We start from the raw sequence: 18,904 nt of genomic DNA, 5'->3' as shown, positions 1-18,904 counted from the left end.
TGATTTTATTACAGGACCATCAGGTTCCTATGCCTGCTGCACAGTAGCTTAGCAATATTCTGAGACAGCAGGGTTTGCAGCAGAGTTTAATGATCACAGGGTGGTTGAATGATAAGCTAGGAGGAGATCCTCAAATTCATCTCCCCAAGGAGTACTGAGGGTTTCCAGTGGATCCCAGATAGCAAGCGGCTGGAAAGTTGGTGTAGCAGTAAGAGGTATGAAGTCATCAGGATGTTGAAACTGCATTCTTTGGTGAGTTGGTGCCTTGCAGGGCCCTTCAGATCACCTGGCATCAGTAGTTTCACTGACATGCAGAACCTGAAAGAATATGTCAAATGAAAAAGTTAATGCTTCACAATGCTTAAATTGTTGTCTGCAGGGCAGTTAAGGGGAACTGTAATTTAAGATCTACATGATTTTCGGACAGTAGGCTGCCAGCAACCATGAGGAAGCAGTTCAAGCTGACCTCATGATGAATGCTGAATGAGCTGCAAGCTTGCTTTATTTTTGTTTCTCCCCCTCCCTTCTTCACTGATTAAATTCATAAAGTTTATATGTATGGTTTCAATTTCTTTCAGAGATGCCTTAACCTAAGCCCTGAGACCACTGACACCCTCAGTAGCACCTCTCTTCCACCAGAATGAGCATATAACCTGCTACCTTAGGTGATATAAAACCCACAAGACCATTCCATACATGGAGCTTTTTATTCTTATTTTGTAGGGATGACTTCTCTGTTTTTATAAAGCTATTTTAACTATAAAGCATTTTTAAAATATTGATGTGGCCAAAGATCTCCCAACAACACTACTCTCAGGTTTTATTTTTCTGTCTAATGTCCGGAACAGATCAACCCCTTCCCTGCCTCACACTCAGGGCTATGAAGGTGACATATCAGTAAAATTCCATCAGTTCTTGTGGAGTTCGTGAATGAAGGCATTCTTTTTTGTTGTTGTTGTTGTTGTTGTTGTTGTTGTTGTTGACAGAGTCTCCCTCAGTCACCCAGTCTGGAGGGCTGTGTGCAATCTCAGCTCACTGCAACCTCAGCCTCCTGGGTTCAAGCAATTCTCCCACCTCAGCCTCCCAAGTATCTGGATTACAGGCAGCTGCCATCATGCCCGGATAATTTTGTATTTTTGTAGAGACAGGGTTTCACCATATTGGCCAAGCTGGTCTTGAACTCCTGACCTCAGGTGATCCGCCTGTCTTGGCCTCCCAAAGTGCTGGGATTACAGGCATGAGCCAACTCAGCCGGCCTTAAATGAATGAATTCTTGACTTCCACTCTATCCCTAATGCTGTCAATTTCTTGATTCATGAAATGAATATGGATATGTGATATGAATGGATATTTGGTTCAATCCATTAATCTGCGGAAAGCCAAAAACCCAATCAGGATTAGCTGGGTGGAACTTCAGAAATGCAATCAGATATTGCTTTTTGATTGGAAGCTAGCAGTGCATACGTGGAAGGGCGTGGGTGGGAGTTGTGATTAGAAAGGTCAATAAAAGCTTCTAAAGACCCACAGGAGAGACCCAAAGTCTTCAAGCCTGGAGTTCCTGCTTGGTTCTTCCTGAGGTCTGAACACCCTGCAAACTGAGTCCAGATCTGGTAAGTCACTAATTTCTGTAAGGACACTCCCATCTGACCTACAGTCAGCCGATGTAGAATGATGACAGTGCAGCCTACGATGGCACAGAACTATATCCTGTCTTTTTTTCTTTTTTTCATAAGAACGGTTTCAAGCTTTGATCTTTTTTTTTCTAAATGCAGTTTTGTCTTTATTTCAAAAATGTTGATTGTGCTTTTCTTTACGTCATTTCAGAATTCTTGTTGGGAGCCATTTTGTGAAGAGAGGAAGACTGAGCTGTTTTGGCTGCATTTCTGGCCTCGAGCTGCAGTCAGCTTCTCCACGTAGAACCCGGCAGTAGGAGACTTAGAATCGAATCTCTTCTCCCTCCCTCCTCCTGTTTTTGGCTTTTGGAGAAACCTTATCATCCAACACAATGGCCAGCAACGTTACCAACAAGATGGATCCTCACTCCATGAACTCCCGTGTGTTCATTGGGAATCTCAACACTCTTGTCAAGAAATCAGATGTGGAGGTGATCTTTTCCAAGTATGGCAAAATTGCAGGCTGCTCTGTTCATAAGGGCTTTGCCTTCGTTCAATATGATAAGGAGAAAAATGCCCGGGCTGCTGTAGCAGGAGAGGATGGCAGAATGATTGCTGACCAAGTTGTAGATATTAACCTGGCTGCAGAGCCAAAAGTGAATCGAGGAAACGCAGGTGTGAAACGATCAGCAGCAGAGATGTACGGCTCCTCTTTTGACTTGGACTATGGCTTTCAACGGCATTATTATGATGGGATGTACAGTTTCCCAGCACGTGTACCTCCTCCTCCTGCTATGGCATTGGCTGTAGTGCCCTCGAAACGTCAGCGCGTATCAGGAAACACCTCACGAAGGGGCAAAAGTGGCTTCAATTCTAAGAGTGGAAAGCGGGGATCTTCCAAGTCTGGAAAGCTGAAAGGAGATGACCTTCAGGCCATTAAGCAGGAGTTGACCCAGATAAAACAGAAAGTGGATTCTCTCCTGGAAAACCTGGAAAAAATTGAAAAGGAACAGAGCAAACAAGAGGTAGAGGTGAAAAATGCTAAGTCAGAAGAGGAGCAGAGCAGTAGCTCCATGAAGAACGATGAGACACATGTGAAGATGGAGTCTGAGGGGGGTGCAGATGACTCTGTTGAGGAGGGGGACCTACTGTATGATGATGATAATGAAGATCAGGGGGACAACCAGCTGGAGTTGATCAAGGATGATGAAAAAGGGGCTGAGGAAGGAGAGGATAACAGAGACAGCACCAATGGCCAGGATGACTCTTAAGCACATAGGGGGGTTGAGAAATCTTATCCCATTGTTTCTTTACCTAGGAGCTTGTCTAACATCAAATTTTTCACCAGATCCTCTCCCTTAGTATCTTCAGCACATGCTTACTGTTCTCCCCATCCTTGTCCTTCCCACATTCATTAATTCATATTGCCCTGCACCTGGTTCCATTTTCACTTCCCTTGATGCTCCTAGAAGTTTTCTTAAGTCTTACCCTGTAATTTTTGCTTTTAATTTTGACACCTCTTTATGACTTAACAGTAAAAAGGATGTATGGTTTTTATCAACTGTCTCCAAAATAATCTCTTGTTATTCAGGGAATACGGTTCTTTTCTTTCATACATAAGTTCAGTAGTTGCTTCCCTAACTGCAAAGGCAATCTCATTGAGTTGAGTAGCTCCTGATAGCAGCTTGGAGTTAGAAGTATGTGTGTTACACCCCATATTAGTGTGCTGTGTGGGGCAGTTCAACAAAAATCTAACAATGTATTTTTGTGAATGAGAGTTGGCATGTCAAATGCATCCTCAGAAAAATAATTAGTGTTATACTCTTAAAATGTGTTTTCTAAAGTTGATACTGTGGGTTATTTTTGTGAACAGCTCCATGTTTGGGACCTTTTTTCCTCAAAATAAACAAGTCCTTATTAAACCAGGAATTTAAAGAAAAAAATTATTGTTGGGAGCAGTGACTCATGCCTATAATTCCAACACTTTGGGAGGCCAAGGTGGGAGGATCATTTGAGCCCAGGGGTTCGAGACCAACCTGGGCAACATGGCAAATCCCTATCTCTACAAAACATTTGTTTTGAGGGGTGGGGATGGTATCTGGCTCTGTTACCCAGGCTGGAGTGCAGTGGCATGATCTCAACTCACTCCAACCTCTGCCTCCCAGGCTCAAGCGATTCTCATGCCTCAGCCTCCTGAGTAGCTGGGATTATAGCCACCCGCCACCATGCCCGGCTAATTTTTATATTTTTGGTAGAAACAGGGTTTCACCATGTTGGCCAGGCTGGTCTCGAACTCCTAACCTCAAGTGATCCACCTGCCTTGGCCTCCCAATGTGCTGGGATTACACCAGTGAGCCACCAATGCCCTGCTTCTTTTTTAAAAAATTAGCCGGGCTTGGTGGCATGGATCTGTAGTCCCAGCTACTTGGGTGGCTGAGGTGGGAGAATCCCTTGAGTTCAGAAGATTGAGGCAGCAGTGAGCCATGTTCACACCACTGCTGTACTCCAGCCTGGGCAACAGAGTGAGACCTTGTCAAAAAAAAATCTTAACCAAAGAGTTTTTTAAGACAACCAATTAATTGTAATCAGTAGGCAGATCCCAAATTCCCCAAAAAAAGAAGAGAGAGTTTAGAAGGCTCTACGTGCTAGCATCCCGTTCAGACTGTTTAATCCTACAATTGTGGTTTTGTAAGAAAAACAGTCTTAAAGATTTCCAATAATTCCCACAATGGCCATAAATTATCCTGGGTGTCATTTTCCCATCAATTTAAAAAGGCACATGAGAGGCCGAGTGCAGTGGCTCAGGCCTGTATTCCCAGCACTTTCGGAGGCTGAGGCAGGTGGATCAGCTGAGGTCAGGAGTTCAAGACAAGCCTGGCCAACATGGAGAAACTCCATTCCTACTAAAAATACAAAAAAGAGCCAGGCGTGGTGGCGGGCACCTGTAATCCCAGGTACTCAGGAGGCCGAGGCAGGAGAGGCACTTGAACCCAAGAGGTAGAGGTTGCAGTGAGCCGAGATCATGCCATTGCACTCCAGCCTGGCCACAGAGCCAGACACTATCTCCAAAAATAATAATAATTATTATAACAGCATGTCTATTCACTCTCCAAAGTGTCTGGGACTGGACAATTAATTGTGAGGTCCTTTTCTGTAGCACCATACGCTATAACATATATGTGGATTTAAATAAATACACATACAAAATGCAAGTATATAGTCTATATGCTTTCCATATACTTATGTTCCATGAGGTCACAAGCAAATTCAAGGCTAGGTCAAAGAGTAGAGTGGCTGTCTATGGAAAGGAGAGTGGAAGTGAATCATGGTAATAAAAGGAAATAGATACAGATATGAATAGGTAGACATACACACATATAGCTGCAAGAAACGGGGTTGTCGTGGACCAATGATGTCAGTGAGCCATGTAAAAAGGCTACAGTTCTTGTGATTGTGTGTCCGTTTTCAGGATGGGTTGTAGATTACCTTTTTAGAAAGACTGATGCCACAGTCATAGTCAAAAAAATGATTATAAAATTTGCTTCCTTTCTGGGGCATCTCTGGAGAAATCTCCAATGGGAGGAGAACTCAGTTACTGGGCAGGTTATCACACAGGTAAGATTTTACTGATCCAATGGCACTAATATAAACTTCATTATCCTTCGTATTCTACAAAGGTTGAGTGAACAAACTGTATCTTGAAACTAAAATTAGCTGAACCAATAAAGGAGACTGCATTCTTTTTATTTTTTGTTTAGAGACAGAGTCTCTGTTGCCCAGGCTGGAGTACAATGGTGCTACCTTGGCTCACTGCAACTTCTGCATCCTGGGTTCAAGTGGTTCTCCTGCCTCAGCCTCCTGAGTAGCTGGGATTATAGGCACATGTCACCACACTGAGCTAACTTTTGTATTTTTAGCAGAAAGGGGGTTTCTCCATGTTGGCCAGGTTGGTCTCAAACCTCTGACCTTGGGATCTGCCTGCCTCAGCCTCCTAAAGTGCTGGGATTATAGGCGTGAGCCACCATGCCTGGCTGAATCTTTTTTACTTTTCTCAAACATGGTGTCATAGTATTGGGTTCTATGCACTTAGAAGAGTGAGCCCATCGTTCAGTAACAATATGAATCAATACTGCAAGACCTTGATGCAGTATTTGAAAGACTATTTCCACTAGGTGAAGGAGGCTTTCAGTGATGCTTAGACCTTCATGCCCTAGCATTTGGAGATTGCATCCTTTAGAAATGACACCAAGGGAAATCTGCCCATGAACAGCATTGGATGGGACCGTACCAGATGACTTAAACTTAAGGATATCTGAGGAAAAGCCTTCCCTAGAAGCACACATCATCACCTGGTAGACAGCTTTTCCAAGACAATGGAGCAAGACTCCATTTGATCTTCTTCCATTGACTGAGACTTGGTTTTGTTTTGTATTAACACAAAATTATCAAACCTATATTTTATGTTGTTAGGTACTTTCACCACTCAAACCAAACACTTTCTAAGATCTTCTGTTCAAAATGTAGCCACTCTCACTAACCAAAGCAATTGCTGGCTATGGAGTCATTTAGATGAAAGGGAAGGATCACACCTAATACTAAAACCTGCTTTCGTACACCGTTGGGTAGCAATTGAGGATGCTAAATTCATGATAAGATTTGTTATCCTTCCTTTGGTAGGTTGGTTAATATTTATAATTAAATGACTTGGCATTGAGAAGAAGCTATAGGTGCAAATGGGTGACCTATGACTATTATTGATTTCATTACTGGTAACTTATCTCTATGCATAGAAAACATTAGTGTAACTGGGTCTAATCTAGATGGTGTGCCAGACTCCGACTAGAATAAACTCTGGTTTGACGCATATTATGAAGACTGGAACGCTATAGTTATCGACATAGACACAGAATCAGAACATGACCATGTTACCCTCTGCCATATAATCAGAGAAACTTACTGAAACTAGACATTGGTTCATTGGAGATTCTAGAGGGAAATAGAATGCATCTATAGCTCTAGTATATGAAATAAATATTAGTTTTGTTTATTGGATGCATCAATACTCAGGACATATTTGGAGAGGAACCTACTCATTCTTCTATGGAGATGACATGCAAGGATTACTTTATAAAAGACATAGAAATATTTTTTCTTCCCACCCCAATTCAAACCATTACCATGCAACCTTGTGTCAATAGAAGATAAGGCTGTTGAGGTAGAAATAATTAACGAAAGCTTCACTGGAAGCTAAATGTGAGGATTGACCTGGAAGACACACACTGACAAAGTGGGTGTTTTCCAAAGTCTGTTACAAGTTGGAATGCTTTTGTAAGAAAGGTTAAAAGAAGGGAATGGGACTCCTCCTATCAGTTTGTTTTTAAATTTTCTTTTGTCTTATTGACCTGGCAAGGCTCAAATAGAATTGAGTTTTTGTTTTTGTTTTTTTCCATTGGACAGGACAAGACAGAGGTTACAATCATTGGCTTTAGATAACAACATAACAGGATAAAACATATTCCTTGCAAGACAACCAGCAAAACTTCATGATCAGAATCAAATCAGCGTCCTTCTCACTGTCAGTGGGTGAAGCCTTCATCAATACTTGTGGGGTTTGAGGCACTCATGAACTCATGATCAGACACTTTACTCAGGGACAGGATGTAAGCCAATCGAAAGACCTTCCACAGGTGGTGAATTTGGAAGCCTGCCCAATGTGCCCTGCAAGTTTTCACTGGCAATATGCAGGTGCCGATATGACAAAGAATAACCATGACCTTTACATCACCCCCAGCTGTTGAGGAATGGGATCCTTTTGACCCTTTCTGTCCAGAGAACCAGGTTACTCATCTTGTGTGGCAACAACATATATGGTCTACTTAACAGAGAAGAAGACTCTGTAAAAAAAAATGTTTATTATGAAGTAAGCAAAGAAATGGGAATAGATGTGAGATTATTTGGGGAGATAAAGGAAGTTGAAGGTTTTGAAAGGAAAAATAAGGAGGATTATACAAATTGTTTTGAAAGACTCATACTTGGTCATAAGGATTAAAACCAAAAGGGCATCAGTGCAATGTTAGATAGATTCCTCTTACACCCACTCAATAACCCCCAACATGTTCAGCAAGTCTTGGTTCACTCCCAGGTTCCCATTAAAAACCCAGCTCAACCCTGACCAGCTCCACCATCACTTCCCATTTGTAATTTTCACATGACTTTATTACAGGACCATCAGGTTCCTATGCCTGCTGCACAGTAGCTTAGCAATATTCTGAGACTGCAGGGTTTGCAGCAGAGAGTTTAATGATCACAAGTTGGCTGAATGAGAAGCTAGGAGGAGATCCTCAAATTCATCTCCCCAAGGAGTACTGAGGGTTTCCAGTGGATGCTGGATAGCAAGGGGCTGGAAAGTTGGGGTAGCAGTAAGAGGGAAGAAGTCAACAGGATGTAGAAACTGCATTCTTTGGTGAGTTGGTGCATTGCAGGGCCCTTCAGATCAGCTGGCATCAGTAGTTTCACTGACATGCAGAACCTGAAAGAATATCTCAGATGAAAAAGTTAATGTTTTACAATGCGTAAATCGTTGTCTGCAGGGAAGTTAAGGGGAACTGTAATCTAAGGTCTATATGATTTTGGAACAGTAGGCTGCCAGCAACCATGAGGAACCAGGTCAGAGAGCAAGAAGACCTCCTGATGAATGCTGAATGTGTTGCAAGCTTGGTTTATTTTTGTTTCTCTCCCTCCCTTCTTCACTGATTAAATTTATAAAGTTTAGGGAAGTGGTTTCAATTTCTTCCAAAGAAGCCTTAACCTAAGCCCTGAGACCACTCACGCCCTCAGTGGCACCTCTCCTCCACCAGAACGAGCATGTAATCTGCTACCTTAGGTTATACAAAATCCCAAAAACCATTCAATACCTTGAGATTTTTATTCTGATTTCATAGGGATGACTCCTCTGTTTTTATAAAGCTTTTTAAAGTATAAAGCATTTTTATATTTTGATGTGGCCAAGGATCTCCTAACAACACTACTTTCAGATTTTATTTTTCTGTCTAATGTCGTAAACAGATCAAATCCTTCCCTGCCTCACACTCAAGACTATGAAGTTCACATATTAGTAAAATACCATCAGTGTTTGTGGAGTTCATGAATGAATGATTTTTTTATTTTTTGACAGAATGTCCCTCTGTCACCCAGACTGGAGTGCAGTGGCACAATTCTGGCTCACTGCAACCATCGCCTCCTGGGTTCAAGCAATTCTCCTGCCTCAGCCTCCCAAGTAGCTGGGTTTCAGGCGCCTGCCATCATGCCCAGCTAATTTTTGTATTTTTGTAGAGACGGGGTTTCACCTTTTTGACCTGGCTGGTCTTGAACCCCTGACATCAGGTGATCTACTCACCTTGTCCTTCCAAAGTGCTGGAATTACAGGTATGAGCCACCTCGCCCACCCTTGAATGAATGTATGCTGGACTTCTACCCTATCCCTAACACTGTCAATTGTTTGCTTCACGAACTGAATATAGATATGTGATATGAATGGATATCTGACTCAATCCATTAATCTGGGGAGAGCCAAAAACCCAATCAGGATTAACTGGGTGGAGCTTCAGAAATGCAATCAGATATTGCTTTTTGATTGGAAGCTAGCAGTGCATACGTGGAAGGGCGTGGGTGGGAGTTGTGATTAGAAAGGTCAATAAAAGCTTCTGAAGACCCACAGGAGAGACCCAAAGTCTTCAAGCCTGGAGTTCCTGCTTGGTTCTTCCTGAGGTCTGAGCACCTTCTAGACTACATCCAGATCTGGTAAGTCACTCATTTCTGTAAGGACACTTCCATCTGACCTACAATCAGTCGGTCTGGGATGGTGACAGTGCAGCCTACGATGGCACAGCGCTATATCCTGTCCTTTTTTTTTTCATATGAACAATTTGAAGCTTTGAATTTTTTCCTCTAAATGCAGTTCTGTCTTTATTTCAAAAAAGTTGATTGTGCTTTGGTTTAGGTCATTTCAAAATTCTTGAAGGGAGCAGTGACTCATGCCTTTAACCCCAACACTTTGGGAGGCCAAAGTGGGAGGATCATTTCAGCCCGTGGGTTTGAGACCAACCTGGACAACACCACAGAAATCCTCCTCTACACAACGTTTTTTTTGGGGGTGGGGTTGGAGTCTCACTGTGTTGCCCAGACTGGAGTGCAGTGGCACGATCTCAACTCACTGCAACCTTTACCTCCCGGGTTCCAGCAATTCTCATGCCTCAGTCTCCATCCTCAGAAGCTGGTGTCACAGACATCTGAAACCATGCCTGGCTAAGTTTTGTATTTTTAGTAGAGGTGGGGTTTCACCCTGCTGGCCAGGTTGGTCTCGAACACCTGACCTCAAGTGATCCACCTGCCTTGGCCTCCCAAAGTGCTGGGATTACAGCTGTGAGTCACTGGTGCTTGGCCTCTATTTTTTTTTTTTTTTAATTAGCCGAGCATGGTGGCATGCATCTGTAGTCCCAGCTATTTGGGTGGCTGGTGTGGGAGAATCACTTGAGCCCAGAAGATTGAGGCTGCAGTGAGCCATGCTCACACCACTGCTGTACTCCAGCCTGGGCAAAAGAGAGAGACCCTGTCCAAAAAATAAAAACAATATCTTAACCAAAAAGGGTCTATGACCTTAATTTTAAACCAATCACGTCCTCACTGTAATTCTTCCACCGGAATGGAGACATGGGTGTGGGGGTGCATGCCTGTAATCCCAGCTACGTGGAAGGCTGAAACATGAGAATTGCTTGAATCTCAGAGGTGGAGGTTACAGGGAGCTGAGATGGCGCCCCTGCACTCCAGCCTGGGCGACAAAGTGAGACTCAGCTTCACACACACCAAAAAAAATTAGATTATACCACCCAGGTGATCATTGGATACATGAAGATTTCTATTGTGTTTTCTTGGGGACTGTCAACTCTGTCTTTGAAAACTGTTTTAACTCTGAAATATTTTGAGAAATTTGATGTAGCCAAGGATCCCTCAACAAAGACACTTTCAAGTCTTTTCTTTCTGTCTAATATCAGGAAGAGATTCAACCTTTCCCTATCTCACACTCAGGACTGTGAAAGACACATATTAGTAAAACTCCATTTTTGTGAAGGGAATCAGTGGATGAGTCCTGGACTTCCACCCTATCCCTAAATCTTTCACTTTGATGGATGAATATCTACTTCCATCAGTAAATCTGGAAGAAAGCCAAAAGTCCAATCAGGATTAACTGGGTAGAATTCGAATCAAATGTCGTTCTGTCTCTCTCTTTTTTCTTTTTCTTTCTTTTTTTTTTTTTGAATCTAGCCTATTTCCCAGGCTGGAGTTCAGTGGTGTATTGTCAGCTCACTGCAACCTCTGCCTCCTGGGTTCAAGCGATCCTCCTGTCTCAGCCTCCCTAGTAGCCTGGACTATAGGCGCAGACCACCGCAACTGGCTAATTTTTTAATTTTAGTAGAGGTAGGGTTTTACCATGTTGGCCAGGCTTGTCTCAAACTCCTGACCTCAGATAATCCACCTGCCTCTGCCTCCCAGAGTGCTGGGATTACAGGTGTGAGCCACTTCGTCTGGCCTTGAATGAATGTATTCTTGACTTCAACCCTATCCCTAACACTGTCAATTTCTTGCTTCATGAAGTGAATATGGATATGTGATATGAATGGATATCTGATTCAATCCATTAATCTGGGGAGAGCCAAAAACCCAATCAGGATTACCTGGGTGGAGCTTCACAAATGCAATCAGATATCATTTTCTGATTGGAAGCTAGCAGCGGATACGTGGAGGGGCGTGGGTGGGAGTTGTGATTAGAAAGGTCAATAAAAGCTTCTAAAGACCCACAGGAGAGACCCAAAGTCTTCAAGCCTGGAGTTCCTGCCTGGTTCTTCCTGAGGTCTGAGCACCTTCTAGACTACATCCAGATCTGGTAAGTCACTAATTTCTGTAAGGACACTTCCATCTGACCTACAGTCAGCCGGTCTGGGATGGTGACAGTGCAGCCTACGATGGCACAGAGCTATATCCTGTCCTTTTTATATATATATATGAACAATTTGAAGCTTTGAATGTTTTCCTCTAAATGCAGTTCTGTCTTTATTTCAAAAAAGTTGATTGTGCTTTAGCTGATGCCTTTTTAAAATTCTTGAAGGGAGCAGTGACTCATGCCTTTAACCCCAACACTTTGGGAGGCCAAAGTGGGAGGATCATTTCAGCCCGTGGGTTTGAGACCAACCTGGACAACACCACAAAAACCCTACTCTACACAACGTTTTTTTGGGGGGTGGGGATGGAGTCTCACTGTGTTGCCCAGACTGGAGTGCAGTGGCACGATCTCAACTCACTGCAACCTTTACCTCCCGGGTTCCAGCAATTCTCATGCCTCAGTCTCCATCCTCAGAAGCTGGTGTCACAGACATCTGAAATCATGCCTGGCTAATTTTTGTATTTTTAGTAGATGTGGGGTTTCACCACGCTGGCCAGGTTGGTCTCGAACACCTGACCTCAAGTGATCCACCTGCCTTGGCCTCCCAAAGTGCTGGGATTACAGCTGTGAGTCACTGGTGCTTGGCCTCTACTTTTTTTTTTATTTTAATTAGCCGAGCATGGCGGCATGCATCTGTAGTCCCAGCTATTTGGGTGGCTGGTGTGGGAGAATCACTTGAGCCCAGAAGATTGAGGCTGCAGTGAGCCATGCTCACACCACTGCTGTACTCCAGCCTGGGCAAAAGAGAGAGACCCTGTCCAAAAAACAAAAACAATATCTTAACCAAAAAGGATCTATGACCTTAATTTTAAACCAATCACATCCTCTTCCACCCAAATGGAGACATGGCTGTGGGGGGTGCATGCCTGTAGTCCCAGCTACGTGGAAGGCTGAAGCATGAGAATTGCTTGAATCTTGGAGGCCGAGGTGACAGTGAGCCAAGATGGTGCCACTGCACTCCAGCCTGGGCAACGAAGTGAGACTCAGCTCCCTCAACACCAAAAAAAATTATATGACCCAGGTGATCATCGGATACATGAAGATTTCTATTGTGTTTTCTTAGGGACTGTCATCTCTGTCTTTGAAAACTGTTTTAACTCTGAAATATTTTGATAAATTTGATGTAGCCAAGGATCCCTCAACAAAGATACTTTCAAGTTTTCTTTCTTTCTGTCTAATATCAGGAAGAGATTCAACCCTTCCCTGTCTCACACTCAGGACTTTGAAGGACACATATTAGTAAAACTCCATGTTTGTGAAGGGAATCAGTGAATGAGTCCTGGACTTTCACCCTATCCCTAAATCTTTCATTTTGATGGATCAATATCTAAATCGATCAGTTAATCATTAAGAAAGACAAAAATCCAATCAGGATTAACTGGGTAGAGATTAAGAAGTCTAGTGAAATGTAGCTCTCTCTGTCTCTCTGTTCAATCTAGCCTATTTCCCAGGCTGGAGTGGAGTGGTATAATGTCAGCTCACTGCAACTTCTGCCTCCTGGGTTCAAGCGATCCTCCTCCCTCAGCCTCCCTAGTAGCTTGGACTACAGGCGCAGACCACTGCACCTGGCTAATTTTTGCTGTCTTAGTAGAGGCAGGGTTTTACCATGTTGGCCAGGCTCGTCTTGAACTCCTGATCTCAGATGATCCACCTGCCTCGGCCTCACAAAATGCTCAGATTGCAGGTGTGAGTCACTGCATCTAGCCAAAGTGGTTCAGTTTGAATATGTGTAAGAGGTGTGCATTGGAAACATCTATCTTGCAAATGATGCATAACAGTGTCACATAGCATTCAAAGCTTCTCACTGAAATTTTCAATAATGTGGCTGGGGCAGAGGCTCACACCTATAATCCCAGTATGTTGGGAGGCCAAGAGGGGTAGATTGCTTGAGTCTAGGAGTTCAAGACCAGCTTGGACAACATAGCGAAATCCACTGTCTTTACAAAAAGTCAAAAAATAAAAGATGAGCTGGGTGTGGTGATGCATAACTGTGGTCCCAGCTACTTGGGAGGCTGAGGAGGAAGAATCCTTTGAGCTGGGAGGTCAAGGCTGCACTGAGCTGAGATCCCACCACTACACTCCAGGCTGGGTGACAGAGCAAGACCCTGTCAGAAAGAGAGTGAGAGAGGGAGAGAGAGAAAGAGAGAGAGAATGAGAGAAGGGATATAGGGAAAGAAGACAAAGAAAGAAGGGAGAAGGGGAAAGAAAGAAAGAAGGGAGGGAGAGAGGGAAAGAAGGAAAGAAGAAAGAGAGAGAAAGAGAAAGCAAGCTTAAATAATGAAAAGAAAACAAATAAAACCTGTTCTAGGGATGCCCCATGAATGTTCCCAACAAGCTTATTTGTAGGAACTGAAAATGTGGGCATGTAGGCTTGTGACACTCCCATTCCCATTGTTTTAGAACCTTGAGTAATTAGTAATTTCCCCCAATGGTAGGAGGCGTTCGCTTTCAGGTTCCTCCACACTCACTAGTCACTGGATGGAGCACTGGATAGAAAGGAAGGGCTAGTTGTGGCCCTGCTTCCTCACTGCTTCGGAGACGCTCATGCTGATGCAGCAGAGGCAGAATGCTGGCTTAATGGCCACTGAGTACAGAGTAGAATTCGAGTAAACTGAGGGCTCTTTCACCATTGCCAGAGCAGTGACTTTTGCCATAGGAGAAGATGAGATTGCATGGGCTTGGCCTGAGAGTGATGCCTTTTCTCTGGGTTTGTCCTCTGGAAGTTTTCCCTGCAGATTCATGAAGATGAGCATCCGGACTCCACCCAGACTCCTGGAGCTTGCGGGGCGGAGCCTGCTGAGGGACCAAGCCTTAGCCATGTCCACCCTGGAGGAGCTGCCCACGGAACTTTTCCCCCCACTGTTCATGGAGGCCTTCAGCAGGAGACGCTGTGAGGCCCTGAAGCTGATGGTGCAGGCCTGGCCCTTCCGCCGCCTCCCTCTGAGGCCTCTGATAAAGATGCCTTGTCTGGAGGCCTTCCAAGCTGTGCTCGATGGGCTTGATGCACTGCTTACCCAAGGGGTTCGTCCCAGGTGAGGTGGGCCAGGTGGGCTGGTGGGGTGGGCCCAGGTGTCCAACAGAAGGAACAGCTGGGTCATGAGAAGTGAGGAGGCCCAAGGGGGCATGGTGGTGGTGAGGAAGCTGAGAGGACTTGGCCATTCACCAGCTCCTCAGGGAAAGCACTGCTCACCACACAAGGTCCATGGAGGTACCAGGAACCTCTCCTCTAATGGCACTGAAAGGCACCATGAAAAGTGAGAACTGGGCCAGGCACGGTGGCTCACAATGTAATCCCAGCACATTGGGAGGCTGAGGTCAAGAGTTGGAGGCCAGCCTGTCCAACATGGCAAACCCCAACTCTACTAAAAATACTAAAATTAGCTGGGCATGGTGGGGGTTCCTGTAATCCCAGCTACTTGTGAGGTTGAGGCAGGAGAATCATTTGAACCCGGGAAGCAGAGGTTGCAGTGAGGTGACATCACACCACTGCACTCCAGCCTAGGCGACAGAGGGAGACTTGGTCTCAAAAAAAAAAACAAAAAAATGTGGAAGTGGGCAGGATCCAAGGGGAAAACAGGGTGAAGAAAAGTCAGAGAGAGGGACAACAAGCAGGGAGGGGAGGAGCTGCTATCCAGGATGTGGAGTTTAAGTTCAGAAATGAGTTCTGAAGTTCTCAGTCTCACGTCTATTTTCCCACAGGAGGTGTAAACTTCAAGTGCTGGATTTACAGGATGTCTGTGAGAACTTCTGGATGGTTTGGTCTGAAGCTATGGCCCATGGGTGCTTCCTCAATGCCAAGAGGAACAAAAAACCAGTGCAGGACTGTCCAAGGATGAGAGGACGGCAACCCTTGACTGTGTTCGTAGAACTTTGGCTCAAGAACAGGACTCTGGATGAATACCTCACCTACCCCCTTCTATGGGTCAAGCAGAGGAGAGATTTACTACACCTGTGCTGTAAGAAGCTGAAAATTTTGGGAATGCCCTTCCGCAATATCAGAAGCATCCTGAAAATGGTGAACCTAGACTGTATCCAGGAGGTGGAAGTGAATTGCAGGTGGAAACTGCAATTCCTGACACAGTTTACCCCATACCTGGGCCACATGAGGAATCTTCAGAAGCTCGTTCTCTCCCACATGGATGTCTCTCGCTACGTTTCCCCAGAGCAGAAGAAGGAGATTGTTACCCAGTTCACCACTCAGTTCCTCAAGCTGCGCTGCCTCCAAAAGCTTTATATGAACTCTGTTCCTTTCCTCGAAGGCCACCTGGACCAGCTGCTCAGGTGAGGGAGGGTGGTGAGCTTTCTCTGCAGACCACAGCAGAGCCTGTTACAATAAACACTAGTGGGCATCTACTGTGAGACAGCCTATGAGGATGTAACAGTGAAGGGGACACTAGAATGTCCATGCATTGTCCTGTTGGCGGCCCTGTCCTGAAATGTGTATCACGCAACCATCGCAATAGAGGCAGAGGGATCAGCTAGGGGAGATGCTATAGAGAGGTTGCCATAATAGGAAGCTAGCTACTGGGGGTTTCAGATCTAGTGAGGGTGCCTTTCTGAATTCTTCCTGAGGACGTGTGTCTAAGTTAAGATGATGAAAAATCGGCCAGGGGCGGTGGCTCATGCCTGTAATCCTAGCATTCTGGGAGTCTGAGGCAAGAGGATAGCTTGAGCCTAGGAGTTTAAGACCAGTCTGGGTAACATACCAAGACCCCTGTCAGAAATGAATAAATAAAAGTAAAAACAAACAAGATTACTTTTTTTTTCTGAGATGGATTTTCACTTTGATGGTCCAGGCTAGAGTGCAGTTGTGACATCTCAGCTCGCAGCAACTTCTGCCTCACAGGTTCAAGCGATTCTCCTGCCTCAGCCTCCTGAGTGCCTGGGATTACAGGCGTGGGCCACCACACCTGGCTAATTTTTATATTTTAAGGAGAGACAGGGTTTCACCATGTTGGCCAGGCTATTCTCCAACTCCTGACTTCAGGTGATCCATCCACCGTGAACTCCCAAAGTGCTGGGATTATAGGCGAGAGCTACCACGCCCAGCCAACAAGATACTTTTTAAGAAGATGATGTGAAGTAGGGAAGTGAAGTGGGCACTGAAGAGGGGAATGCTCAGCAAACCTGCACATGTCAGAAAATCAGCTTTGTGCCCCACAGTTCGGTGAACATGAATGATCCCATCTCTAATTCCCTGTTGTAAAAGTTTCTTTTGAGCTCCAGGTAAATTAATTACCTAGGAAATGCATGATTCTGAAACAGAGGGTCAGGGAGCAGGCACAAAGAATGGTGAAAGTGATAGATGGTTTGCTGATGATACAGGCGTGTCAGGTACGCCTGCAGCCCGCCCACCCCAGCTGATGTTGCAGGATCCTGTCTGGGTTTGTCCTTTATGCCTGCATCTCCACTGGGCTCCTGTGGCCCAGGGATGTGGTTTTCTGCCTGACAGATGAGGAAAGGGAGCTTGAGGGATTCTGTGAACTTGATCCATTCCTATAAATGATGGTGAAATGAGTCAGCCTCAAATGGAATTATTTTTTCTCCTTTTTTTTTTTTAATACAGAGTCTCGCTCTGTCACCCAGGCTGGAGTGTAGTGGCATGATCTCTGCTCACTGCAACCTACACCTCCTGGGTTCAAGTGGTTCTTCTGCCTCAGCTTCCCAAGTAGCTGGAATTGCAGGCTCCCGCCAGCACACCTGGCTAATTTTTGGATTTTTAGTAGAGAGGAGGTTTTGCCATGTTCACCAGGCTGGTCTCAAACTCCTGATCTCAAGGAATCCACCAGTCTCAGCCTCCCAAAGTTCTGGGATTACAGGTGTGAGTTACTGGGCTGGGCCTAAAGTGGAATTGACCTCGGTGGCAAAGCTCTTCATCACGCATCATCCTAAGTGTTGACCATCAGGCCATCAGAATGACCCTGGACTTGGGCAAAAAGGTCTCCATCCATTACCTTGAAGCCATTCCCCACTACCCTCCACTCACCCCTATGATTCCCCAGAATTAACTTCTTGCTCTCTCTCCCCAGCTGTCTGAAGACCTCGTTAAAGGTCCTCACAATAACTAACTGTGTGCTTTTGGAATCAGACTTGAAGCATCTATCCCAGTACCCGAGTATCAGTCAACTAAAGACCCTGGACCTGAGTGGCATCAGACTGACCAATTTCAGTCTTGTGCCTCTCCAAATTCTCCTAGAAAAAGTTGCAGCCACCCTTGAGTACCTGGATTTAGATGACTGTGGCATCATGGACTCCCAAGTCAATGCCATCCTGCCTGCCCTGAGCCGCTGCTTTGAGCTCAACACCTTCAGCTTCTGTGGAAATCCCATCTCCATGGCCACCCTGGAGAACCTGCTGAGCCACACAATCATACTCAAAAACTTATGCGTGGGGGTGTATCCTGCCCCGCGGGAGAGTTATGGTGCTGATGGTACTCTCTGCTGGAGCAGATTTGCTCAAATTAGGGCTGAGCTGATGAACAGAGTGAGGGACTTAAGGCACCCCGAGAGGATCTTTTTCTGTACTGACAACTGCCCTGACTGTGGCAACAGGTCATTTTATGACCTGGAGGCAGATCAATACTGCTGTTGAATGCCTGCCTATTTGGATGGGTATGTCAAACGCTTTCTTCTGGACACTTGGAAACTAAAACCTAGGTCTTAGGTACATCCTAAAGGGATCACAGAACCCATCCTTTCACACATAGGCTCTGAAAGTGGGAAAGGAAAGCTGATCAAGCAGGGGCTGGACTTGGGGGAAATGTTGCCATGGATTCGATGGGACTTTGGGGACCTGTGTCCTGTAGAGTCGAAAATGGGAATCTGAATGTCTAGAGTGGAATTCAGGCTTGAGAATACATGAGGGAGTTACTCTTGCATGGATGGTTGTAAAGAAACAATCAGAAATAAAGGAAAACTGAGCAGAATCTGTCTGGTGCCCTCTATTATTAAGTAACCTGTTTTCCAGTTTAAGCCTCAGGAATCTTCAGTTATTGATGGAAGAAACAAAAGGAACTGACTGAGTTGTCCAATCAATAAGATGCAGCCCAAGAAAATCAAGGCATTTAAATGAAATTTGGTTATTGTAATCAGTTTCCTCCCATTCTTTTATTTGAGACAGAGTTTCACTCTTGTTGCCCAGGCTGGAGTTTAGAGTGCAATGGTGCCATCTCAGCTGACTGCAACCTCCACCTGGGGTTTAAATGATTCTCCTGCCTCAGCCTCCCAAGTAGCTGGGATTACAAGCATGCACCACCATGCCCAGCTAATTTGTGTATGTTTAGTAGACACAGGGT

At 44.9% G+C, this 18,904-nt stretch overlaps 2 protein-coding genes across 4 annotated transcripts; both read left to right on the top strand.

The window, feature by feature from the left end:
- Positions 1 to 1,532: 1,532 nt before the first annotated feature.
- Positions 1,533 to 18,535, top strand: LOC129143179 (PRAME family member 15-like). Of its 3 annotated transcripts, XM_063789162.1 has the most exons (5): positions 1,533 to 1,577; positions 9,381 to 9,413; positions 14,334 to 14,642; positions 15,310 to 15,891; positions 17,640 to 18,535. In XM_063789162.1, exons 3-5 carry the CDS (start codon positions 14,350 to 14,352, stop codon positions 18,199 to 18,201), a joined length of 1,437 nt encoding a protein of 478 aa, XP_063645232.1. In that variant the 5' UTR covers positions 1,533 to 1,577; positions 9,381 to 9,413; positions 14,334 to 14,349; the 3' UTR covers positions 18,202 to 18,535. The 3 variants fall into 3 exon arrangements, with proteins under 3 accessions (XP_063645232.1, XP_054534089.1, XP_063645236.1); XM_054678114.1 differs by lacking the exon at positions 1,533 to 1,577 and having other exon boundaries at positions 9,359 to 9,413; XM_063789166.1 differs by lacking the exons at positions 1,533 to 1,577; positions 9,381 to 9,413 and adding an exon at positions 10,879 to 11,553.
- Positions 1,991 to 3,540, top strand: LOC129143178 (heterogeneous nuclear ribonucleoprotein C-like 1). The gene has a single exon (XM_054678111.2). It carries the CDS (start codon positions 2,006 to 2,008, stop codon positions 2,882 to 2,884), a length of 879 nt encoding a protein of 292 aa, XP_054534086.1. The 5' UTR covers positions 1,991 to 2,005; the 3' UTR covers positions 2,885 to 3,540.
- Positions 18,536 to 18,904: the final 369 nt, after the last annotated feature.

This window comes from Pan troglodytes, chromosome 1, assembly GCF_028858775.2.
Source record: "Pan troglodytes isolate AG18354 chromosome 1, NHGRI_mPanTro3-v2.0_pri, whole genome shotgun sequence".
Taxonomy (NCBI): Eukaryota; Metazoa; Chordata; class Mammalia; order Primates; family Hominidae; genus Pan; species Pan troglodytes.
The sequence above is the reverse complement of the archived record's forward strand: the minus strand, read 5'-3'. Positions and strand labels throughout refer to the sequence as shown.

Bases quoted from the DNA above. Each gene is read 5' to 3' on its own strand.
- LOC129143178 (XM_054678111.2), top strand. From the start codon at position 2,006: ATGGCCAGCAACGTTACCAACAAGATGGATCCTCACTCCATGAACTCC.
- LOC129143179 (XM_063789162.1), top strand. From the start codon at position 14,350: ATGAAGATGAGCATCCGGACTCCACCCAGACTCCTGGAGCTTGCGGGG. The intron at 14,643-15,309 runs GTGAGGTGGGCC...ATTTTCCCACAG, and splicing joins ACCCAAGGGGTTCGTCCCAG to GAGGTGTAAACTTCAAGTGC. The intron at 15,892-17,639 runs GTGAGGGAGGGT...CTCTCTCCCCAG, and splicing joins CACCTGGACCAGCTGCTCAG to CTGTCTGAAGACCTCGTTAA.